Source organism: Bufo bufo, chromosome 3 (genome assembly GCF_905171765.1).
Source record: "Bufo bufo chromosome 3, aBufBuf1.1, whole genome shotgun sequence".
Taxonomy (NCBI): domain Eukaryota; kingdom Metazoa; phylum Chordata; class Amphibia; order Anura; family Bufonidae; genus Bufo; species Bufo bufo.
The window spans coordinates 301276449-301303683 of record NC_053391.1 but is presented as its reverse complement, the minus strand read 5'-3'; the positions used below and the strand labels follow the sequence as shown (position 1 = coordinate 301303683).

At 47.1% G+C, this 27235-nt stretch overlaps 1 protein-coding gene across 1 annotated transcript in view; it reads right to left on the bottom strand.

The window, feature by feature from the left end:
* The window catches only part of SRSF1 (serine and arginine rich splicing factor 1), a 117466-nt gene extending 90914 nt beyond the window's left edge, over window positions 1–26552 (bottom strand). Inside the window, exon 1 of the mRNA XM_040422227.1 lies at window positions 25853–26552. Coding sequence (XP_040278161.1) covers window positions 25853–26552 — 700 coding nt within the window. The remainder of the gene's footprint in view (window positions 1–25852) is intronic.
* Window positions 26553–27235: the final 683 nt, after the last annotated feature.

The window sequence follows — 27235 nt, the reverse complement described above, 5'->3', positions numbered from 1 at the left end:
GAAATGCCGACAGGGCTGGCCGGAGGAGGAGATCCTGGCTGGCCCTGTCAATCAACACGACGAGGGGGCGGTTTTCTGCAGCTGCTACCAGCAAGTAGCCGCCCTACTTGCTGGTAGAGACCTAATTTACATATTATAAAACTTTGTTTTTAGAAGAAACTGCTGAATCAAAGTAAGTAAGACCATTATATTTTCATATATCGCAGTATAAGTAATTTAACTAGCCCAAAAAAAAATAATGACTTTAGTGGGGTGACAGAAGCCCTTTAAGGGTAAAATAAGAGTAGATGTTGTTAAGCTTGCAAGTCTATATGCACCCAATAAAGGCCAACAAAAGCTCAAAATCACATTGGCCAAATTAAATCAGTTCGCTGAAGGTATCCGTATAATAGGAGGTGACATCAACATTGCCCTATCACCTATTCTTGATACCTCCACACATTCTCAGGTATCTCTAGGGCAAATACATAGAACACTAAAGGATACTTGCTTAACTGATGCATGGCAACTCATATACCCAACTATTAAAGCCTATACCTTTTTCTCTAATGTGCATAACACGTTCCAGAGACTAGATTACATCTTTGTCTCAGAGCGGCATATTGACTTACTGCACTCAGCCAATATAGAGTCGATTACTATATCCGATCATGCACCAGTGAATGTATCCTTATGCTTTCTAAACTTACCAGCTAGAACATGGTCTTGACACCTGAAAGAGACATTGCTGGATAGGGACGTAGACTTGCAGTCAATGCAGCAGAAGCTAGCCCTTTTCTTTCAGCAGAATCTGTCGGGAGACCCCTAAGGCTGTAATGAGAGGGTAACTGATCTCCCTAGGTAGCAAACTGAAAAAAGAAAGGCAAAAGCTGTTGAACTCCCTGCTTTTACAAATAGCCACAATTGAGGCACTCCATAAAAGGACTAAAGTTTTACAGACACACCAGGAGCTGGTCTATTTGAGACAACAATTGCAAGACTTGCTCAATATACAATCAGCTAAGTCCTATGAATACAAATTTAGATTTTATGCTCATGGGGACAAGGGCACAAAACTTATGTCTCGCCTCCTGAAGCAGCATAAGGATGTCACCTTCATACATTCAATTAAGCAGGCCCAGGGCTGAAAAGTAACGAAAACTGCTGATATTGCAGCTGCCTTTTAGAAATTTCATGCCCAGCTTTATGGTTTGAGGGAGGAGGGAGACCCAATGGAACAGGATTCTTGTGGTATCATTGATAGCTTTTTAGATACTCTGCACTTTATGAAGATCCCTCGCTTCTGCTTCAACCGGTAACGGAAGATGAGGTAGCCAAAGTCATAAAGTCAATGCCGTTAGGCAAAAGCCCGGGCCCAGATGGCTTCCCAGTGGGCTATTATTTATATTATTCCTGTCCACCCTTCTCCCTCAAATCACAAAATGGTGTGGGTCTCTAATCTCAGGTGCCTCCCTGCACCCTCAGGCTTTAGAAGCAGTTGTTACCATCCTACCCAAAGAGGGGAAATATAGAGAGCAACGTGGGAGCTACAGACCCATATCACTTCTAAATGTAGATGTCAAAATATGGGCAAAGCTTCTTCCTTCCAGGCTAAGCTCTCTTCTCCCAAACCTGGTTAGTCACAAACAAGCAGGGTTTGTTCCGGGAAGGGAGTAGAATCACAACTCTTGTAGGATCCTTAATTTCATCTCCTATGCAAAGGTGTCTAAACAGTCATTGGTCCTTCTTAGTGTCGGCGCAGAAAAGGCCTTTGACCGAGTCAGCTGGGCTTTTATGCAGAAAACTCGTTTGAGAGTTGGCATCCGTGCTGCCTTTGTCAACACCATAATGTCATTATATAGGTCCCCTAGCGCAAGAGTCAAAGTTGTACCCTCTCTTCTGTATTTCCTATTAAAAATGAGATGAGACAGGAATGCCCCCTGTCCCCCACCCTTTTTGTTGTGGTAATGAAGACGTTATTACAAGCCATTAGAGAACATCCCCAAATACAAGGACTTCATCTACCTAATAAACTACCCACTTACCATACAGCTGCATTTGCAGATGATCTACTCATCTTCATAGCTAATCCCTCACGTGCCTTCGCTCCGCTAGACCTTTTTGAGAAATTTGGAACCCTCTAACTTTAAACTTTAAAATAAATCACACTAAATCAGAGGTGCTCAATATAACGGCACCAGCCTCAGTAGTGTCTAAACTTGACTCAGCTACCCCTTTTAAGTCCCAAACCTCATACCTCACCTATCTTGGCATTAAGATCCCTTCGGACCTTACGAGGGTCTTGCTAATCAATTATCCACCTCTGATACGGGAGCTTCAGGCCTACTTAAAATCCCTCCAAGTCCTGTATATTTCCTGGATGGGTCGCAAGTTGCTCAAGACCTTTATAATGCCCAAATTGCTTTATGTCCTACAGATGCTGCTGATACATGTTCCCATGCACTTCTTTCGACAGATTAAGTTTGCATCTGCAACCTTCTTATGGAACAAAAAGAAAGCACGCTATCATATAGCAGACTTGTGTTGAGAAAGGAACATGCTGGCTTTGCTCTCCCTTGACCTATTATAGAGTAGTTAATCTAAAACGGCTCCAATTAAATATCGCAAATAACCAAGTCATAGGTACTGAACTAGAATTGGAATCTATAATACCAGAACAGCTTGCAGGCCTGTGGGGACTGGAAGCAGTGGCGTGCCTAGGGTGTTTGGCACCCGGGGCGGGTCCTTTCTCTGGCACCCCCCAATACTTGACCACATACCTCTTACATCCAGGGACATCTCCTGTCATGTAGACCTTCTTTTTCCTCTTCTCCTCTGTTAGGCCTCTTTCACACGGGCGTTGCGGAAAAATGTGCGGGTGCGTTGCGGGAACACCCACGATTTTTCCGCACGAGTGCAAAACATTGTAATGCGTTTTGCACTCGCGTGAGAAAAATCGTGCGTGTTTGGTACCCAAACCCGAACTTCTTCACAGAAGTTCGGGCTTGGGATCGGTGTTCTGTGGATTGTATTATTTTCCCTTATAACATGGTTATAAGGGAAAATAATAGCATTCTGAATACAGAATGCAAAGTAAAATAGCACTGGAGGCAGTGGCGTACCTCCAATAGAGGCAGACCACGCAGCTGCTATGGGGCCCCTGGGGGAAGGGGGCCCGCAGTGGAGGTTAGGCCCCGCCCACTAATTACACTTGTATGGCTACCTGAGAAAGTAAGAGGTGGAGAAGGACCTTTGGTGATGTCATCAACCATGTGACCAGTGCAGGAAGCCAATGAATAGCAGAGCAGCAGAAGTCTAAAGGACCTTTGGTGATGTCATCAACCATGTGACCAGTGCAGGAAGCCAATGAATAGCAGAGCAGCAGAATTCTAAAGGACCTTTGGTGATGTCATCAACCATGTGACCAGTGCAGGAAGCCAATGAATAGCAGAGCAGCAGAAGTCTAAAGGACCTTTGGTGATGTCATCAACCATGTGACCAGTGCAGGAAGCCAATGAATAGCAGAGCAGCAGAAGTCTAAAGCACCTTTGGTGATGTCATCATCATGTAACCAGTGCAGAGGACTGGTGAAAGACCTGTGGCATATCCCTGTGAGGGGGCGGAGCTTCTGTGTGGTGCCTGGAGGAGAGGTTAGTGGTGTTCTGGGATAACATAACATCCTAGAAAAGCTGGGAGTTGTAGTTTTGTCGTATTATATGTTTCTCAATGTAATTTAAACGTATGCCCTAGTACAGTCTGGTAATGCTGGGAGTTGTGGTTCTCTCCTCTTATACCCCCTCTTTGGAATGTATACTGATGACCCATAATAAGTCTGGCCATACTGGGGGTTATAGTTATTTCTTTTTAAAGCTCTCACCTGGTACAACTAGATGTCCTATAATCTGGACATGCTGAGAGTTGTAGTTCTCTTTTCTTAGGCTGGATTCTCATCACCGTTTAGTTTTCCGTTTTGCATGCAGGACTTTTTTCTGTCTAAAATAACGGATCTCCGACAGAAATGGCATAAACGGATGCGGAATGTGCAGAACTGACGCTTAAAATACAGGATCCGTTTTTTTTCCTTTATTTTTCTGTTTATCTGACGGATCAGAAGAACGGAAAACTAAACGGTGATATGAACCCGGCCTTATACTCTGTGTAATATCTACTTGTATCTGATCATAACAGCCTGGACATGCTGGGAGTTATAGTTCTCTCCACTTTCACCTCTCCCTGTGTTGCTCCCTAATTTCCAATAATAATCTGGTGATGATGAGACTTGTAGTTCCCTTGTCACTATTATAATGTTCTGCAGCAGCTGAGGTGTGTATTACTTGTTCACTTCTGTGCTGGTGACGTTCGCTGTTCTGCCGTCATAGGAGCACAACAACGAAAATCACTGCAGTTCCGGATCTGGCACTTCATGGACGACAACACCTGACGGATCCCGCTGACTATGATGAGATCTGTCAGGTTTCCATCTTCCAGGCTATAAAATTGTGTCCAGCATTTATGACCTGATCCACGAATGAGGCCCTAACACAGATGTGAACGAAGCTTTATATGTTCTGCAGCAGCTGAGGTATGCATTAGGAGGTTCTGACAGTTCATAAGGCAAGGGGGGCTATGGTGGCACTGGTATACTATTATGCCAGCACCACCATAGCACCCCCTGTGTGCTGCTTATAGTGGACAGTGCCCTCAGACAATGAATGGGGACAATCAAAAGCGGGTTTTTTCCCGGTATTGAGACCCTATGACGGATCTCAATACCGGAAAATAGAAACGCAAGTGTGAAAGTAGCTCCTAATGTCTACACGGCTGCAACTGCTGGGGGTATGGCAGGGGAGAAGCCAGGGCAGGTGGTGGGATGGGCCAGTGGACGGAGTTAGTGGGGCCCCATTAAGATTCTTGCTATGGGGCCCAATGATTTCTATGTACGCCCCTGACTGGAGGGGTTAAAAAAAAAAAAAAAATCATTTAACTCACCTTAATCCACTTGCTCGCGTAGCCCGGCATCTCCTTGTGTCTCCTTTGTTGAAGGACCTGTGATGACGTCACTCCGGTCATCACAAGATACGTCACATGATCTTTTACCATGCTGAATCACCATGGTAAAAGATCATGTGACGTACCATGTGATGACTGGAGTGACGTCATCACAGGTCCTTCAACAAAGGAGACACAAGGAGATGCCGGGCTACGCGAGCAAGTGGATTAAGGTGAGTTAAATGATTTTTTTTTTTTAACCCCTCCAGTGCTATTTTACTTTGCATTCTGTATTCAGAATGCTATTATTTTCCCTTATAACCATGTTATAAGGGAAAATAATAATGATCGGGTCTCCATCACTTGCTTGCGGATGCTTGCGATTTTCACGCAATCCCATTCACTTCTATGGGGCCTGCGTTGCGTGAAAAACGCAGAATATAGAACATGCTGCGATTTTCACGCAACGCATAAGTGATGCGTGAAAATCACCGCTCATGTGAACAGCCCCATAGAAATGAATGGGTCCGGATTCAGTGCGGGTGCAATGCGTTCACCTCCCGCATTGCACCCGCGCGGAAAACTCGCCCGTGTGAAAGAGGCCTTAGACCGCCAATTTATTTCAGCCGCATCTCGTCTCTACAGACTTTGTTAGGCCCCTTGCAGACGAGTGTGTCCGGATTAGGTCCGGATGCGTCCCGGTGCATTGCGGCAAACCCGCACTAGTAGGTACTCAATTGCAGTCAGTTTTGACTGCGATTGCGTGCCGATGTTCAGTTTTTATCGCGCGGGTGTAATGCGTTTTGCACGAGCGTGATAAAAAACTGACTGTGGTACCCAGACCCGAACTTCTTTACAGAAGTTCAGGTTTGGGTTAGTTGTAGTGTAGATTGTATTATTTCCCCTTATAACATGGTTATAAGGGAAAATAATAGCATTCTGAATACAGAATGCATAGTAGAATAGGGCTGGAGGGGTTAAACTTTTTTTTTTTTTTAAATTTAACTCAGCTTAATCCACTTGTTCGCGCAACCCGCATCTCTTCTGTCTTCATCTGTGAGCAATAGGACCTTTGATGACGTCACTCCGTTCATCACATGGTTCATCACATGATCCATCACCATGGTGATGGATTATGTGATGAGCGTAGTGACGTCATTAAAGGTCCTATTGCTCACAGATAAAGACAGAAGAGATGCCGGCTGCGCGAACAACCCCTCCAGCCCTATTTTACTATGCATTCTGTATTCAGAATGCTATTATTTTCTCTTATAACCATGTTATAAGGGGAAATAATAATGATCGGGTCTCCATCCCGATCGTCACCTAGCAACCGTGCGTGAAAATCACACCGCATCCGCACTTGCTTGCGGATGCTTGCGATTTTCACGCAACCCCATTCATTTCTATGGGGCCTGCGTTACGTGAAAAAACGCACAAAGAGGAGCATGCTGCGATTTTCACGCAACGCACAAGTGATGCGTGAAAATCACCGATCGTGTGCACAGCCCCATAGAAATGAATGGGTCAGGATTCAGTGCGGGTGCAATGCGTTCAACTCACGGATTGCACCCGCGCGGAATACTCGGCCGTGTGAAAGGGGCCTTATACAGACACGTTAGATTTCTCAATTTATCCATCAACCTCCCCATCCTGGTGTCCCCACAGTGTCATCCTGCTGCCACCCCCAATACTGTGCCCGTTGTGCCCCCCAATGCCCCAGGTACTATACTGCTGAAAAAATAGTGACATAATTGGGGTAATTTATCAAACTGGTGTAAAGTAGAATTGGATTTCCAAAAGAGCTGTCAAAAATATAAGGTGGAATCTGATTGGCTGCTATGGGCAACTAAGCCAGTTCTACTTTACACCAGTTTGATAAATTACCCCAAATGTCCCTATAGTGTCCACAGCAGTTATAATGTCCCCTAGAGTGCCCCCAGTCAGTGGCGTAGGGATCGCCATAGCAACCATAGCAGTGGCTATGGGGCCCTACGCCACTGGGGGCCCGTCCGGACCGCATACATTTTTTTTTTTTTTTTTTTTTTTTTACACACTAAGGCACTGGCAGCCAGGCCCGCCCGCCCGCCTGGTGTAGTGGGCGGGGCGTGGGCGGGCGGTCCGCGGCTCGGGCCTGGCTGGGGATTGGGAAGCCAAGGAGTAGTCAGGTCATGTGCTCCGCCTCCTTGTCTCCCGACGTCACTCACCTCTCCCGACGTCACTCGCCTGCTCCGCCTGCTTCTAAAGTGGGAGGAGCATGTGCGTGCGGCGTGACGGAGTGAGTGACGCCACGCTGCCGCCCGCTGCCTATTTTGAATGTGAAGAGCGGGAGCCTGCCTTCCCACCCGTGCCCAGTGTGCCTAACTGCCCATGCCCAGTAGGCCAGAAGTGAATGGATTCTTTTCTGCACTGCCAGCAGTCTGCCACAGTAAAAAGAAAAAGTCTGGAGTGGAGAGGAGTCCTGACTGTCCCCGACTCCCCAGTAAGTTAGTGAAGTGTCAAGTGATGGATAAGGATGATTAGATAGTAGTATACATACTAGTACATACTTTGCACAAGTTTATTATTTACAACTTAAAGGGAACCTGTCACCAAAGAAATCGCTTATTAAGCTGTTAAAAATATTAACAGCTTAATAAGCGATTTTTTTGGTGACAGGTTCCCTTTAAGTTGTAAATAATAAACTTGTGCAAAGTATGTACTAGTATGTAGTACCTTATAGTGCTGCATAGTAGTTTCCTAATGCACTTTTTCTTCGTTTAGCCGCATTTAGCCTCCTTGAGAAATCAATGTTTTATTCAGTCGCTGCCCCGTGCTTCAAGTCAGGTTTGAAGTCAAGGGGGCAGCGGCCTAGGTGTCTCCAATGCTGCTCTCCACGCCTCCCGCCGCCTTTATTGACAAGCCGGATCTCAGTGCCGGGACCGCGCTCCCAGCCCGCATGCGCAGTAAAGGGCTGCTGTAGCCTGTAGCGCGATCCCGGCTCCGGCTCGTACACTCAGCCGGCTTCAGTTTCGCTACTGCGCATGCGCCCGGCATCTTCTGTAACTGCGCTAGTATGTAAGGCTGGCGGGTGCATGCGTAGCCGGGATCGCGCTACAGGCTACAGCAGCCCTTTACTGCGCATGCGGGCTGGGAGCGCGGTCCCGGCACTGAGATCCGGTGTGTCAATAAAGGCGGCGGGAGGCGGGGAGAGCAGCATTGGAGACACCTAGGCCGCTGCCCCCTTGACTTCAAACCTGACTTGAAGCACGGGGCAGCGACTGAATAAAACATTGATTTCTCAAGGAGGCTAAATGCGGCTAAACGAAGAAAAAGTGCATTAGGAAACTACTATGCAGCACTATAAGGTACTATTAACAGCTTAATAAGCGATTTTTTTGGTGACAGATTCCCTTTAAGCTCACTTACATAAGGAACGCGGCGTCCGTCTTACAATAGTTGCCGGCCTCCACCCCCTGTTGGGGGTCAGTCACTGTCAGGGACACTGTTATGGGGGGGGGGCCCATACATTTTTTTTGCTATGGGGCCCATGCATTTCTAGCTACGCCCCTGCCCCCAGTAATAATAACACCCTATATTGTGCTCCAGGCAATAATCCCTGTATAGTGTCTCCAAAAATAATAGAATTGCCCCTACAGTGCCTTCCCAATAGCAAGGCCCCGCCCCCATGTTGCCCCCATATAGCAATTTCCCCCACACTACCCCATACAGTAATTTCCCCCACACAGTAATTTCCCCCACACTGCCCCCACACAGCAATTGCCGCCACACAGTAATTTCCCCCACACTGCCCCCATACAGTAGTTTCCCTCACACTGCCTCCCACAATAATTTCACACATACTGGCCCCTACACAGTAGTTTCCCCCATACAGTAGTTTCCCCCATACAGTAGTTTCCCCCACACTGCCCCCACACAGTAGTTTCCCCCACACAGTAGTGTCCCCCACACTGTAATTCCTCCAACACTGCCCCCATACAGTAGTGTCCCCCACACTTTCCCCACACAGTAGTGTCCCCCACACTGCCCCCATACAGTAGTTTCCCCCACACTGCCCCCACACAGTAGTTTCCCCCACACAGTAGTGTCCCCCACACTGTAATTCCCCCAACACTGCCCCCATACAGTAGTTTCCCCCACACTGCCCCAACACAGTAGTTTCTCCCACACTGCCCCCACACAGTAATTTCCCCCACACTGCCCTCCCATAATTATTGCCCCCACATAGTAATCCCACCCATAATAATTTGCCCCCACACAGTATACCATCATATTTTTCCCCCACATGTCCTCCTGTGTGCACCCTCCTCATGTCCCCCAAAGTTGGCACATAAAAAAAAATATATAATTTGCCCCCACATAGTATTCCACCATATTTTCCCCCCACATGTCCTCCTGTGTGCACCCACCTCAAGTCCCCCAAAGTTGGCACATAAGATTAAAAAAAATATTTGCCCCCACACAGTTTCCCACCATATTTTCCCCCCACATGTCCTCCTGTGTGCACCCCCCTCATGTCCTCCAAAGTTGGCACATAAAAAAACCCCAAAAAAACACTAAAAGCTAAATACTCACCTGCGCTTGCTCGCAGAGACCCGGGACCATGCTGCTGAGTTCCGGCACAGGCGCGCACAATGATGTCATCTCGCGCGCCTGCGCCGGGATTTCACTACCGCATAGGCCTCAGGCCTGGGGCGGGCTGGGCCGGAAGGCAGGGAGGCAATTGCCCCCCAGGCCGCCATAAAAAACAATGGCCGCTGGGCCGCCCGTCTTTAACAAAAAATGTAAATATTTTTTATTTTTTTTATTCCTCAGGGCCGCACCGCCGATCACCACAGGCGGCGCGGCCCTGGATGTAATTAAGGCGGGCAGCAGTGTCGGCGGGCAGTAGGAGATGAGCGCTTCAATTGTGGAAGCGCTCATCTCCATATTCATCTGTATTGCCGTCCTCAGGACAGCGATACAGATGGCTGTGCTGTGGGGCAGGGGAGGGAGAGGCGTGTCCCTCCCCTGTTCTTCTAATAGGCCGCAGGCATTATGCCTGCAGTCTATCAGAGGCCGGCTCAGGCAGCGCGATGACGTCATTATCATCGCGACGCCTGAGCTGTGCAGCACACAGCAGGGACACAGGCCGGAAGAGGCCTGCATCGCTGCTGATGGAGGTAAGTATTAGTGTTTTGGTTTTTTTTCTTTGCGGGTGGAGCTGGCACTATGGCTATGGGGAAGCTGGCACTATGGGGGGGAGCTGGCACTATGGGGGGAGCTGGCACTATGGCTATGAGGTAGCTGGCACTGTGGCTATGGGGGTGCTGGCACTATGAGGGGGAGCTGGCACTATGGGGGGCTTGCACTATAGGGGGAGCTGGCACTATAAGGGGGGCTGGCACTATGGGGGAGCTGGCACTGTGGGGGAGGGGCTGGCACTATGGGGGAGCTGGCACTATGGGGGGGCTGGCACTATGGGGGGGCTGACACTATGGGGTGGGCTGGCACTTTAGGGGAGCTGGCACTATGGGGGGGAGCTGGCACTATGGGGGGAGCTGGCACTATGGGGGGAGCTGGCACTATGGGGAAGCTGGCACTATGGGGGGCTGACACTATGGGGAAGCTGGCACTATGGGGGGGCTGACACTATGGGGGGGCTGACACTATGGGGGGGCTGGCACTATAGGGGGGAGCTTGCACTTTGAGATGAGCTGGCACTATGGGATGAGATGGCACTATGTGTGCATTTCTTACTGGCACATTATGGGGGGGCACCATGGGGGAGAGGAGCACTATGGGGGTATCTGGGGGCTCTAAAGGGGCTTTTTTTTAATTATTGGCACATTATAGGGGGCACTATAGGGGAGAGTGGCACTATGGGGCATCTGGTGTTACTATAGGGGCATTATTTGGGGGCACTATGGTGAAGTGGGGGCTCTAAAGGGGCCTTTTGTATTGGCACATTATGGGGGGCACTATAGCATTTGGTGGCACTAAGGGGGCATTTTTTACTGGCACATTATGGGAGGCACTATAGAGGAGAGCGGCACTATAGGGCATTATTTGGGGGCACTATGGGGGAGTGGAGCACTATTGGGGCATATGGTGGCACTAAGAAGGGGCATTTTTTACTGGCACATTGTGGGGAAGAGGAGCACTATAGGGGCATCTGCTGGGGGCACTAAGAAGGGGCATTTTTTTACTGGCATATTATGGGGGACACTATGGGGAAGGGGGAGAGAAGCACTATGAGGGCATTTACTGGGGCACTATATAGGAGTATTTTATACTGGCATACATTATGGGGACATTAGCTCAACTGCGGGCACTAAGCGGGGGTATTTCATGTACTGTCAGATTATAGGGAGAATTATTACTACTAGGGGGTATGATGGGGATCTTTACTACTACTGGGGGCTATGAGGAACATGATTACTAGGGCACTATAGGGGCATTATTACTGCTAAATGTGCTCTGGCAGAGAATTATTTCTATTGGTGGGATTTTGGGGAGCACTGTTACTTTGGGGGCACCCTGGCATAGTATCAGCTTAGCACAATTATTTTTGGGGGACATTATCTTTATACTATTAGTGTCTGGGTGCAGTTATTTTTTAGAGCACTGTGTGCCAATAATTGTTTAAGGGGGCACTATCTGTGTGGTAGTAGTATTTCCAGGGGACTGTTTCTGCAGTATAGTATTGGGGGCATAGTGGCCACAGTATTGGGGCACTATCTGTGTGGTAGCAGTATTTCCAGGGGGACTGTATCTGCAGTATAGTATTGGGGGCACAGTGGGCACAGTATTGGGGGCACTATCTGTGTGGTAATAGTATATCCAGGGGGACTTTCTCTGCAGTATAGTATTGGGGGTGGCAGGAAAGGGTGTTCAGAAGATGTGAAGATGATGGAAATGTGGGAAACTAATGTCTGTTTGTCAATCTCTGCAGAGATGGGAGATGGCTGAAAAATCATCATGGCGGTCTGGTCTGAATGGAGAAGATAGAGAAAGAGAACGTCTACAACAAAGGTGACATCACTGGATGTAAGAGGTATGTGGCGCTATGTAGGAGAGGATATGCTCCGGCTCCTCCTCCTGCCATTTGCAGAAGGAGGATTCATAGCTGGGTGAGGACGGCCAAAGGGGGCAGCAGGCCACGGGCGGGTGGCAGATGGTGGAGGGAACAGCAAGCCTTGAGCAGGATCTGGGGAGGGAGGAGCTTACTGGCTGTAGCCTGCAGTTTATTGTATAATCTGAAGCAGGCAGTGCAGCCAGGACACGCCCTCCCCTCTCCATATGATGTGTAGAGACAGGCCTCAACAATAGAATTTCAGCTGTAAAGTGTTTGTTGGGAGTGGCCTATTATATGTAGGAGGGGATTTTAATAATGGACGGGGCTAAAATGGGCCACTTGACTGGTTTGCCCCCAGGACTAAGGCTGCCAGCCCTCCCCTGCCTCAGGCCCACTAGGCCTGAAGCCTATGGCGGTGATCGGCGGCGGGCAGGGAACTATGTGCTCCACTCCCATGCCCCGCCGCAGTATGTGGGCATCAGCGCTTCAGCAATGAGCGCTTCCATCTGTATTGATGGAAGCGCTCATTGCTTCTGGGCCTGGCAGTGGCACCCCTGTGAGAGCCTGCAAAAGAAAGGGCGTTAGTCAACACATCCTAATGCGCAGGTGCACGCTGCCATGGCTAGAAAAACAGAGAAAAAAGACAATGCAACAGCATTCTGCAAACCAGATAAAGTACAATAATGCCATAGTCACAAAAAATATTCAAGTGCTAATGCTACGCTTATTTATAAAGTGAGATGCTTGGCAAATTCATTTTGTACAAAACCATTTGGGCCCTTCTGCCAAACGTCAAGGCGATCTCTGTAAGACGGGAACCTAACACTAAATACTACCTGCTATGTGCCATACCTTTGTTCTCATGGCTTTTCCAGATGTGTGAGAATCCAGGAACACTCATATAAGTGATGACACACTGGTATAATACCCCTAAACAAATGCATCTATTAGGCTTGCAGTCATCGGAACTGTGCTGGAAGATGCGAGGACAGGGAGGGTACACTGAGTCACAACTTCTATTTCTGCCCAAAGATTTCAAATTATTGGGAAGAGGTAACGAGAGAGGTTAATATGATTACCTCGGCTAATATTAAGCTAACTTCAGAGTCAATCCTTTTATGGCTCCCAAATGATACTTGACGCCCAGCTAAGAATGACCTAGCCACCCATCTATTACAAGCGGCAAGGCTATTGATTCCTCTCAAATGGCTTAGTAAAGAACCCCCCACTTTAGAGCAATGGGTGGATAAAGTGGATCAAATATGTCACTTTGAAGAACTAGCGGGGTGGGAAAACAGGAATTACCATATATATATGAAACTTTGGGGACCCTGTAAACAATACTGTGCATCAGGACCTAACAAAGAGCCATAGACACCCCATCCTTTCATCTGGGCAGCCCTATCTATGCAAGCATATAGATCACACACTGTCACTTATGGAATACTGAGGCTGTCAAAGAGGAGCAATAATCTGAGCTTGTACCCTGTCCTTGTCACAGAACCGTATGGCTATCTAGTGGAGAATAGCTGGCCACATGGACCCGTCCCCTCCCTCTCTTCGCCTATCTGATTCTTCCCTATTCCTCATCTTACTTATCTCTTATTTATTATTTCATTGTTTACACATCTTTTTGGTTTGTTTATATTCGGTTCTGCAAAACTAAACCCAGTGATAGTAGTCTGACTTTCACTCTTTATATCAAAGAGAATGATAACAACATCTCCTAAAAATGGTGTCAGACGTTTTACCTTTATTTGCATTTGCGAACTTGAGATATTTGTGAATTACAATGTATGTTGTCAAATTCAACTGTACAATTCTGCTGATTAATAAAAATAATTTTGAAAGAAAAATGCTTTTAGTGTGTGAAACTTAACAAAAAAAATAAAAAATAGACATATTAGGTATTGCTGCGTCCATAACAACCTGCTCTATAAAAATATCACATGACATTCCCTGTCAGCTGAATGCTGTAAACATAAATAAATAAAAACTGTCCCAGTCATTTTTTGTCACCTCGCCTTGCAAAATGCCTAATATCGCGTGATCAAAAAATTATATATATTCCCAAAATGGTACCAAATGAAAATGTCACCTCATCCCACAAAAAATGAACCCCCACATAAGACAATCACTCACACCATCACATATGGGGTGTTGCCGTATTCAGGAGAACCTATCGCTGACCCTGTGGTGCCTGGGGTCAGAAGGTCGCAGCGGGTGGCTACTCGCCCGATTTCAAGGGATCACTTCATGACCTAGTTGTGGGAATGATTCCAATCCAGGTTTTTCTGTTTTGGTTTATTATTCTTTTTGTCCTATCTAGGTATCGGTAGTTTTCCTTTCAGCTGTTGTGGGTCTGCTACTCCCAGCCACTATTTAGTCTCTCTTCCTACTTCCCTTGTTGCCAGATATAGACCTTCCTTTCAGGTTATCTATTCTGACCTCAGGTGGTGTTGCTGTGGAGTTGCTGGAGCAGTTGGAACCAGTGCAGTTGGATTTCGGGTCCTCTTCAGTTTTTTGTATACTGTTTGTTGTCTCCCTTCGGGGTTATCTGTGGTGTTTGTGTTGTTTGTCCACTCCCTGTTGTTACCCATAGTGTCAGTGATGAGGACTAGTGCTCCCACTGCCCTACTCACTACCTAGGGCTTCTTCCAGGGTAAGTCAGGGACAAGGCACGTGATCGGTATAAGGGTGAGCAACCCATCTAGGGACGTCAGGGTAGCTAGGTGCCAATGCTAGGTGAGTTAGGGGTCACCACTCCTCCCTCTCCCTTGTGTTAGGACACGTCTAGTACCTGCCATACCGCACGTGATATGATATCTGGCCCTTATTTTGAAAAAAAAAATTATTTTAAGATCCACTATGGATCCTATTGCTGCTTTGGCAAAGCAGCTGCAAGGTCTGTCTCTTGAAGTGACAGAATAGAAGGCGTCGGTCCTTGAGCAGCAGCAACTGCAGCAATCCTTGAGACCAGTGGTTACCATGGGTAACCAGGTTAATCCGAAACCTATGGTTGCTCTCCCTGACAGATTTTCTGGAGGAAGAAACAAATTTGTGGTGTTCCGTGAAGCCTGTAAATTGTATTTCAGGCTGCGCCGAAATTCCTCAGGTAATGAGGAACAGCGGGTGGGGATTGTTATCTCCCTTCTTCAAGGGGATACTCAATCCTGGACTTTTTCGCTGCCAGCTTGTGCCCAGGCCCTCAGGTTTTTTGAGGCCTTGGGTCTCATATACGATATCCCTGTCCGAGTCTCTCTAGCTGAGTCTTGATTACGGCGGCTTCAGCAGAGAGATCAGTCAGCAAAGGTTTATTGTTCTGAATTTCGAAGGTGGGCCACGGATGCTAAGTGGAATGACCCGGCTCTCAGGAGTCAGTTTTGCCAAGGGTTGTCAGAAAACATAAAATATGCGCTTGCACTGTACGAGACTCCTATATTCCTGGAGGCTGCTATGTCGCTATCTATAAGAATTGATAGAGGCCTTAGGGATAAGCTGAGGAGTTCGTGTCCCCCACCTACTTTTCTCAAGCAGGAGTCAGCTGGTCCTGACTCAGACGAACCTATGCAACTAGGGGGAGCACTCGTCAGGTTGGTCCTCCTCTGGGGTTTGTTTTTTCTGTTGTCAGAGGGGTCATTTCATTGGTGTTTGTCCAACGGTACCTAAGAAAAAGTAACAACCAGGTTGTGCGGAGGATGACAACCTGGGTGTATACATTAACTCCATACGTACTCACAGTTTGTTTTGCCAGCTACGGTAGTTTCAGGTAATAAAACTGAGAAGATTTCTGTTTTCTTAGACAGTAGGGCGGGGGTCAATTTGGTGGATGCTCAGTTTGCTCGGACTTTGGGGTTTTGTTTTAGTCCATTACTTAGATCTATCGACTCTGCTCCTCTTACTCAGGGGAACATGACACACATTGTACATAACATTCGGCCCTCCATAATGAGGTTATTTCTTGCTATGTCCTGGATGGGCTTCCTACTCCTATGGTTTTAGGTCTTCCCTGGAAGTGGTTTTCCAAGATGGAAACCTGGTCATGCCTTTTGGCCTGACTAATGCTCCTGTTGCCTTTCAACACTTTGTCAATAATATTTTTTGTCATCTTATCGGCAGATTTGTTGTAATATATCCTTTTATTTCTTTAAATAACGTTTTATTTGTGTTTTCAAAGCTTGTAATACAAATGATTACACAATCATTATTTTGAGACAATTGCACATGAACATCATCAAAATACAGTTCCAGTAGTACACATTTACAACTTATTTTTTCCATAGAAATGAGCACATGTTTTAGTAGATATGTAACATGCTTTCACCAATTTACTCCCCAACCATCCCCCCACCCTCAACCCTCTCTGGATGTGTCTCATTTCACCTTTACTCCTTCTCCTTTCCATGGTTCATTATTTTCTCCACTTAGTGCACTTTCAATTTCCCCAGTGTTCCTTTTAGATCCCCTGTTAGATACCATTTTGTATGTCTGAAGTTATTCATGATCCTTTGAATATGTTCTCCTGACAAATTTTTACTAATAAATGTTTTCCATTTGTTTAAGAAGTGTGTCGACGTGCTATTCTTGTGTGATTCTGCATCAAGTTGTTCCATCAGCAAAACATGTTTAATTTGTCCCACAAACTCTGTCAGAGACGGGGTTTGTGGCTCTAACCATTTATTAAGCAAGCATCTCAGCGCCACTAAAAGTGTCCCATCTACCAGCCTTGGGACTCTCATTCGGTCCTCATATATATGAAAAAGTACCACTTGTGGCTCACATGCCAGTTCTATATTCCATGTTTACTTAATCCATGTAAGTATCTCCTTCCAATATGTCTGTGTTATTAGACACTTCCAAACACAATGATCAAGGTTTGCTTTTGGTTCTTTACATTTAAGACACATCACCATTCTATTAGGATGGGCAGCATTCTGGGGTAAATTAAAGGCATATATGGCTCTGTGAAGCAATTTAAACTGGGTCTCCCTCCATTTTCGACATGTCACTGCCTTTCTTACTCTCATCCATCCATCTATAATCTTATCCTTCCACTCTGATCTACCCAGAAGCGATTCCCATTGCTGAAACAACTTGGATTCCATTTTCTTATCCTCCCTATCCCTAATCTCCTTATACACCTCAGATAAGGATATTTTACATTTTCCTTGTTAATTCTACCTGTTATATGCCATAACGGCCACCATAAAATTCAGGCAGTGCAGGTTACACATGCATGCTGGGCCAACTCTGATTTTTATCATTTTTGGTGCCAAAATGGCCTCCATTGAATCCAGGGAATGCAGGTACCAACATGCATGCCGAGCCCACTCCATACATCTCCTAGTGCCAGATGGACTCCAATGAATGCAATGAGAGTCCACCCTATACCTCTCCTGGTGCCAAAAGGCTTCCAGTGAGTGCAGGGAGAGCAGACTACAGCTTTAGGCCTCATGCACACAGCCGTGGCCGTATTGCGCCTATTGAATAGGTCCGCAATCCGGAGCTGCGGTGCGGAACAGAGGCATGGAACCCCACAGAAGCACTACTGAGTGCTTCCGTGGTGTTTCTGTTGTGAGGATTTGCTCTGGTAGGCAGGGTAAGCGGACGCAGTACAGAGGCAAAACAAGTTCGTAAATCAAAATGTCAGTGTTTATTCACACAAAAGGCAAAAGAAAAACGACTCATTACAGTCTTGGTGTTAATTCACACAATGAAAAGTCCATAGAACAGACACATCACTTTGCTAGCCATTTTATCCCCGACAGTCCACAGCAGGCTTTAGGGGGCCTGTTTCCCAGTGTGCAGCCCTCATGTGGCTCTCAACCTTCCAGCACAGCACCATGTTTCAGATCCCAAAACAGAGACTCAGATGCTGAGCCCAGCTACCTATTTAAAGGACAGCCAGGTGCTGCCAAAACCCGGACCGGCACTTAAACTCCGGTCCGGTATTTGATCTCACCTGGCTGGAAATCAGCCTAGCCGCCCATGTTAGGAGGAAAATACCTGCCTTCCCAAACGAAACCCCTTGCTATGTCACATACCCCCCCTTGTTCAACCCTGAGGGGGTGAACACGACGCCAGACAGTGTACCCGGGACAGGGCATCCGCCTTTCCCTGTAACTGGCCTGCCCTGTGTTCTACTGTAAACTTAAAGTTTTCCAAGGACAAGAACCATCTGGTGACCCGAGCATTCCTCTCTTTGGCCTGGCTCATCCACTTGAGAGAGGAGTGGTCGGTCACCAGTCGGAACTTTCTCCCCAACAGATAAAAGCGGAGAGACTCGAGTGCCCACTTGATGGCCAGACACTCTCTCTCCACTATACTGTACCAGGTTTCGGCTGGAGTGAGCTTATAGCTGAGGAAGACAACGGGATGCTCCTCCCCGTTGACTTCCTGAGACACTACAGCACCAATGCGAATTACGGAGGCATCGGTCTGTACTATAAACTCCCTTTTGAAGCCAGGCGTCACCAAAACCGGGGACCCACACAGGGCTGACTTCAAAGCGAGAAAGCCTCTTCCGCCTGGCCATTCCAGCGGACCATCACGGACTTCCGTCCTTTCAAGAGCCCTGTCAATGGAGCTGCTAAAGTGGCAAAATGGGTAACGAACCTCATATAATAGCCCAGAATTCCCAGGAAAGACTTTACTTGCCTAGAGGTGACAGGTCGGGGCCAATTCCTTATCGCCTCTATTTTGTTTACTTGGGGTATGATGACTCCGCGCCCAATGACATACCCTAGGTATTTAGTCTCCTCTAACCTTATCGCACATTTTTTGGGGTTAGCTGTTAGACCAGCCTTTCGAAGGGAGTCCACTACGGCCTGTACTTTGGGCAGGTGACTTTCCCAGTCGGTACTGTGAATGACAATATCATCCAGGTAAGCCAAGGAGTACCGCCGATGTGGACGAAGCACAATGTCCATTAGACGTTGAAAGGTGGCCGGAGCGCCATGCAGACCGAAGGGTAACACCTTATATTGGTACAGCCCCTCTGGTGTAATGAAGGCAGTTTTCTCTTTGTCAGCCTCCATCAAGGGTACCTGCCAGTACCCTTTGGTGAGGTCCAAAACAGAAAAATACCAGGCTTGGCCTAACCTTTCAATAAGCTCATCCACGTGAGGCATGCATCGAATTTAGATATCTCGTTCAGCTTACGAAAATCGTTGCAAATCCGTAACGTCCCGTCTGGCTTGAGTATTAAGACTATAGGACTGACCCACTCACTTTTAGACTCCTCGATGACGTCTAGCTGCAGCATGAGCTGCACTTCCTCCAAGATGGCTTGTCGCTGAGCCTCGGGTACCCGGTATGGCTTTAACCGGACTTTTGCCTGAGGCTCAGTTACAATGTCATGCTGGATTGCGGAAGTGCGTCCAGGGAGGTCCGAGAACACATCCGTGTTCCGACTAACAAACTCCCTGGTCTCCTGAGCCTGTTTAGCGGAGAGGCTGTCAGCAATTTTTACTGTGGCAACCGCTTCCCTTGCATCAGACAGAGGGGCCGGAACCTCTTCCCAGAGAAAACCCGGCAGCGGGCTGTCTTCAGTACAGGTCTCCCTATCTTTCCAAGGTTTAAGTAAATTAACATGGTAAACCTGCTCCGGCTTCCGCCGCCCTGGCTGGTGTACCTTGTATTTTGCCTCTCCAACTTTCTTGAGTACCTCGTAGGGCCCCTGCCATCTAGCCAGGAACTTATTGTCCACGGTCGGTACCAGAACCAAAACCAGATCACCCGGGTTAAAGTTCTGGACACGAGCCTGCTGATTATAGATCTGACTCTGGGCTCGCTGAGCGGCCCCCATATGCTCCCTGACAAGAGGCAAAATAGTCTCTATCCGCTGTAGCATCTTGATAACATACTCCAGGACACTTTTATGCAGAGTGGGTTGCTGTTCCCACGCCTCTTTGGCCACGTCCAGCAGACCACGATGATGTCTGCCATAAAGCAATTCGAAGGGCGAGAACCCAGTAGAAGCCTGGGGCACCTCTCGCACAGCGAACATGAGATAGGGCAGAAGAAGGTACCAATCCTTCCCATCTTTAGACACCACCCTTTTTAACTTAGTTTTTAGAGTTTTGTTAAACCTTTCAACCAGACCGTCTGTTTGCGGATGGTACACAGACGTCCGTAACTGTCTGATATACAGCAACTTACAGAGGTCCCTCATGACCTTGGACATAAAAGGGGTCCCCTGGTCAGTCAGAACCTCTTTAGGTAGCCCCACTCGGGAGAACATCTCCATTAGCTCCATAGCTATAAGCTTTGCAGATGTATGTCGCAGTGGCACCGCCTCCAGGTACCGAGTGGCGCAGTCCAGGATGACCAAGAAGTGTTGGTGTCCTCTAGCGGACTTTGGCACTGGGCCTATGAGGTCCATAGCGATTCGCTCAAACTGCACCTCGATGATCGGGAGAGGTACCAAGGGACTGCGAAAAAGGTGCTGGGGGCTAGTTGCCTGGCAGGTCAGGCAAGACTTACAGAATTCTTCCACCTCCCCAAACACACTGGGCCAGTAAAACCCGTTGTAGCATCCGGTCCTGTGTCTTCTCCATTCCCAGATGACCCCCGAGAACATGCTGGTGGGCTAACTCTAATCCGAGTTTGCGATAAGCCTGGGGCACCACCAACTGTTCAATGGATTCACCTCACAGCCGGTTTACCTGGTATAACATATCTTGATGAACCACAAAGCAGGGGAACACCGACTCTGCCCCTGGTTGTTGTGGTTCACCATCTACTATTAATACATTTTCCTTCCCAGGCTCAAGATAGGGTTAGGTCCCGGAGTGGTTAGGTCCCGGAGTTGGGCGGTACCAAAATTATCCCTGGAGACATTCAGGTCTGCCAGCTCAGGACCCGGTGGCAAGTCCTCCATGTCTCCCACAATCACACTTAGCGGGGTTGTCTCCCTCTCTTCCAACAAAGTGGCGGTCACTGCTACCACTGGCCGTTTGGACTCAGGTTCCCATGGTTCTGGTCTCCCCCCTAAGCCGGGCCACTCTGCTAGGGTTATCCCTGTCTCATGGGTATCAGTCACTCTCGTAGCAGGCCACAGTGCCGGGAAGTCTCTCCCTATTATAAGTTTGTAGTGTAGATTGGTGGCTACAGTCACTTCGTGGGTCCACCTGCCGGCAACCGTGGATACAGACACCATAGCAGTGGGGTAGTCTTTTAAGTCTCCATGAATACACATAACCCTGACTTTCCGGCCAGTATATTCAGTGTACCGTACCAGGGGAGCACTTACCAGGGTCACCAGACTCCCTGAGTCCAACAGAGCCTCCGCTGGAGTATCTCCCACCTCCACCTGGCACAGGTGAATCAAAGTATCCAGTCCTGTGTCTTCTGCATTCCCAGATGACCCCTCTTCCACTGAAGTGGCGGTCACCCCTACCGCTGGCCCTTCGGACAGGTTCCCATGATTCTGGTCTCCCCCCTGAGCCGTGGCCACTCTGCTAGGGTTACCCCTGTCTCATGGGTATCAGTCACTCTCGTAGCAGGCCACAGTGCCGGGAAGCCGGGGAAGTCTCTCCCTATTATAAGTTCGTAGTGTAGATTTGTGGCGACAGCCACCTCCTGGGTCCACCTGCCGGCAACCGTGGATAGAGACACTATAGCAGTGGGGTAGTCTTTTAAGTCTCCATGAATACACATGACCCCGACTTTCCGGCCAGTATATTCAGTGGACCGTACCAGGGGAGCCCTTACCAGGGTCACCAGACTCCCTGAGCCCAACAGAGCCTCCGCTGGAGTGTCTCCCACCTCCACCTGGCACAGGTGATTCAGAGTCTCCGGGGCACCCGCTGCACACAGCTTGCTAGCATGAAACGACTCACGGAAGCCATAGTTCGTGTCCAGGGGTTCCACCTGATGTGGATAGTCAGCTTGTACATGGCCAGGCTCCCGACACCGCCAGCAGACTATCGGAGCTGGGTCCACAGGGGGTACATCCCAGGCGGGTTTGGTGGGCACAAACCGCGGGTCTGGGGTAGAGAGTTACGGGATTTGACTACCATCCTCCCAAAATAACCCCCCTGTAGATTCCGGGTAGTCTCATAGCGCTCCACCAGGTTGACCATCTCAAGAGCATTACCTTGAGAGACTTGGCCGATCCATTGCTGGAGAGGGGGTGGCAAAGCCCTCCAGAACATATCGGAGAACAGATGGTCCAGCATAGCAGTGGGGCTCAGCACCTCAGGCTGTAGCCACTTTTGCAAAAGATTAAGTAAGTTATAATACTGGGGTCTCACGGGCACAGCCGGCTTAAACCTCCACTGATGCATCCGCTGGACCCGGACCAATACATTCACCCCCCAGTCTTGCCAGAATCTCACCCTTGACTTTCTGGTAGTCGGCCGCTTGATCGTCCGGCAAGTCGAAATACACCCACTGGGAATCGGATTTCAGGAACGGAGCAACGACCTCAGCCCACTGATCTCGGGGTATATTCTCCCTTGTGGCCACCTTCTCGTACATCGGCAGGTAGGTTTCTACGTCATCGGATAGTGTCATCTTGGGGATCGCCGCACGGACCGCTTTCCAGACATCATGGACACTCTGGGATGCTCCTGCCATCTGTAAAGCCATCACGTGTTGTATCATCAGCTGGTTTGTTGGTTAGCCTCCACGAGCCCTGATGGCTCCGGTAAAAGTTTCCCCATCAATTAATAATAGGCTGATTCAGCTGTTTATTCTGTACAGAAGTTACCTTACGCCCACTAGACTGCACAAAATGGGCAGACTACCTCACAATAGGTGTCACAGATGCTTGCAGGATAATGCTGACTTCTGGCATCTCATGTGGGATTGCATGCACTTACAAGGCTTCTGGAGAGCGGTCACAGAGGTGCTGACAACTTTGGTCCCCACTGCAGTACCGCTCTGCCCTAAAGTCTGTGTTTTGAGAATATTAGATGAGGAAACCTAGGGGCATCGTGTATTTTGTGGCGGATGTTATCCATATGCCTGCTGTGTGATCCCGGGCTCTAGCTTATGCCTCATTACCTCTGATGTTTTCTTATATTTATCTGAGAATGGATTCCTCTTCAGGTCTGATGTAAGACTCTCGAGATATATCATGATGTCATTGTATCCCCGCCGTGGGATTTACCCCTGCACTGTCTTGATGTAACCTGCCTTACTTGTTATACTTCAATAAAACGAGTTAAAAAAAAAAAAAAGACTCATTACAGTCTTGGTGTTAATTAACACAATGAAAAGTCCATAGAACAGACACGTCACCTTGCTAGCCATTTTATCCCCGGCAGTCCACAGCAGGCTTTAGGGGGCCTGTTTCCCAGTGTGCAGCCCTCATGCGGCTCTCAACCTTCCAGCACAGCACCATGCTTCAGATCCCAAAACAAAGACTCAGCTGCTGAGCCCAGCTGCCTATTTAAAGGACAGCCAGGTGCTGCCAAAACCCAGAGTAGCACTTAAACTCTGGTCCGGTATTTGATCTCACCTGGCTGGAAATCAGCCCAGCCGCCCATGTTGGGAGGAAAATACCTGCCTTCCCAAACAAAACCCATTACTATGTCACACTGTCCATGCCTCCGCACAGCAAAAAAATAGAACATATTCTATTTTTTTGCGGTGTGGACGGATCATGGAACCGTTCAAGTTGCGGTCTCGAATGCACGGAACGGCTGTGTGCATGAGGCCTTATACTTACACTAATTAAAATCAGCATATGGGGCAGGCAAAAAATGAAAAGAAAAAGTCCCAAAATACATTGCCTGTCTTCTATGCGCTGCAGGTCCTGAAGTGATATGGGCAAGTTCACACAGTAATGCGTTTTATATGGAGGACCGCGCTGCTTCAATCTCCATAGAGGAATAGACTTTCGTAGCAGGATTTTTCCACACTTCCTAAATGTAGTGACATACGAATCCTCACAGTCGCTCACACCCTCCCGGTAGATCGTATAACCTTCAAAAAGGGATGTGCTCAGATAGTGAAGTACCGTCACAAGGGGTAAAAAAGTACAATTTATTATACTCACAAACACGAATGTTTTAAAATGCCTTAAAACATAGTCTTATGTTCAGATCCGACTGGGTTTCGCTTGACGCTTCATCTGGGGCAAAAAAACTACTGAATTCTGGGCTGTCTAATAAGTCAATGGGACTTTGCCCTCTCTCTCAACCGGTTGACACCATTAAAATTCATATAAAAATATTCACATGTTCATTACAAACTGATATTATCTAGCTCGAATTAGACATATAATATCTTTACATTGTCACATAAAATCGCATACCAACAGTACTCAATTAGAACCACTACAGATATATCAAAAGCTTTTTTGTATGAGCGGGCAATTTTCAATCACACCCTTCAACCTCCACGTATCCACTATTGTTGTTCCACTTTCATTCACAAAATACGGGACCAAGTCACATGGTCCCTACCACCAATAGGGAGTCTTTTCGCATAGCTGACTCCGGAGATAGAAAGGAGATGGAAAGTCCTACCCCATATATCGCAACCAACTGTAAGTGCTATACTAGGCATGGCTTTAGATCAAATTCAACATTTTAGCCGCCTGGCTGCAAAGTCCCCAACTTATAAATTCACTCAACCTCCCATTTGTTGATTCTAGCAATCTGGTCTCCACCCCGCCAGTGTGGTTTAACCAGTTCTATGCCCATGAACTTCAAACCCTTAGGATTTTTTTGGTGCGTCTTTTTAAATGTAATGAAACACTATGGGTTTCAAGGCCCTTTTTTATATTTCGTATGTGTTCCTAAATTCTTATTTTCAGTTTGCGGGTGGTATGCCCGACATACTGCAACCCGCACGGGCATTCTAGCAGATAGATAACACCTTCTTTTTCACAGGTGATTTCGCCATTGATCTTGTGGCGATTGCCTTTCACTGTAGATTCAAATGTCTGTGCGCATCGCTCCCTATCTGTTACGGCTCTGTTTTTACATGGCAGGCAAAAGCCGCACCATATGAATTGTGGCTTGTGTTTCTGCTCATTTATCTCCTGTATAGCACTATGCACCAGATGGTTGCGCATATTGGGGGCTCTTTTATAAATGATATCAGGTTTTTTGGGTATAATGCTTCCCAATATGGGATCATTTCTTAGAATCGACCAATTCTTGCGGATAGCATTTTTAATCACCCCAGCTCCTATATTATACTGGGTTAGAAACGTCAAGCGAAAATCTTTCTCTTTCCTCAAAGCTCCTCTTTCTTTCTTCCCTGACCTCCTATCATAATCCACCTTACTCCCATTTAGATCTTCAATATGGTACCCCTTCTCTACAAAGCGGTCTTGAATAATTCGGCTCTGTTCTTCATACACAGCTTCCTCCGTGCAATTCCGGCTGATTCTAGTAAGCTCCCCCTTAGATATATATATATTTTTTAAATCCAAGGGGAATGGTGGCAGCTAGAGGTATCAATATATCCATTGACGTCCGATTAAAAAAAAAGTTTTTTGTTTTTAATTGGTCCTGTTCAACATAAATAGTTAGATCTAGGAAGTCAATGGAGATATTGCTGATGGTGCCTGTAAATTTAATATTCCAGTTGTTTATATTTAATGATTCTATGAGGGCTTCCAATCCCTGTCTTTCTCCCTCCCAGAACAGCAGGCAGTCATCTACAGTATGTATCTTCTCCAGACAACTAATGTGCCACCTGAAATACACTTTGACAAAATAGGTTGTATAAATTCTTCCTCCCATAGATTCATAAAAATATTATCGTAACTGGGGGCGAATTTTGCCCCCATCGCCGTTCCGGTCTGCTGTAAATAGTACTGTCCCTTAAACCAAAAAAAGTTGTGTTTCAAGCAAAATTCCACACTATCTAGGATGAATTGACCCTGTTGTTCTGGCATAAACTCATCCTTAGCCAATGCAGCTTTAATCGCTCTCAGTCTGACGGTGGACAGGATGCTGGTATACAGCGATGTCACGTCCACAGTCGCCAGCCAAAAATTGTTGATATCTTTAATACTACCAAAATTCTTGACCACATCAATAACACTCCCCGTATCCCGAAAATGCGAGGGCGCACTAACCATATACTTCTGTAGAAAGAAGTTAGCATATTCTGACAACCTGCTGCTCAGTGAATCAATCCCCAAAATTATGGGTCTCCCCGGGGGATTGGTCAAATCTTTGTGGATTTTTGGAAGTTGGTATATGACTGGGACTACTGGGGATTTAATCATGAGATAATCTAACTCTCTTTTATTCAGGATATTTTGCTCAAAGCCGGACTTCAGGAATATATTTAGCTTGCTCTGATATTTGGATGTGGGATTTTCTTGCAGGGGCACATAGGTCGTCTCATCTGATATTAACCTCTCAAGTTCCTGTTCATACTTGGTAAAATCCATAACTACCACTCCTCCCCATTTATCAGCCGGTTTTATTACTATATTGGAATTCTTTTCTAAGTTCTTTAGGGCTGTTCTTTCCTCTTTAGTTAGATTGAAGTGCCGTGGTTTTATTTCCATATTTTCCAGTTCTTTTATTAAGCCTGTCTTGAAGGCCTCCATTTTTCCTTTAATTTTGTATGGATTACTTATTTTTCCACTACTCCACTATTTAATAAGGGGACTTCAGTCATATCTACTATCTTATTTTTTAGAGGTGCGTTTTGTGTACTGATACAATATTTAGCAATATTGAGTTTTCTGATATATTTATGTATGTCTAGAAACATCTCAAATTTATTGGGTCGGTGCAAAATTTTACCCCTTTCCCAGCACTCTTTTCTCAGGCTCGGTCAGGGTATATGAGCTCAGATTGAATATCCCCATTACTTTCCCTTGCTCTTTTTGGATACCGGATTTTCGCTTCCCATTCCCTCTTCTTCCTCTATATTTCTTTTTTGGGGGGTCGCTTTGCCCAATTCTCTGGGCTGCCCCTCCTCCATTATTTTGTTCATTTGTATCCCTTTTATCGCTTGGTGTGGAAGTTTTTTTCTTTCTGAATAGCCACTCCCTCCGCATCCATTGCTCCGTTACTTAGCCCCGCAAAAAAAATATAACATGTCCCATTCTTGTCCATTTTGTGGACAAGAATTGGCATTTCTACAATGGGCCGCCTGTTCCGTTCCGCAAATTTTGCGGAAAGCACACGGACGGCTTCCGTGTTTTGCGGATCGCAAAAAACGTAACGGTCGTGTGCATGAGGCGTAAAGCTCACAGGTCCTTCATTCTTTGAATAACTGACCAAC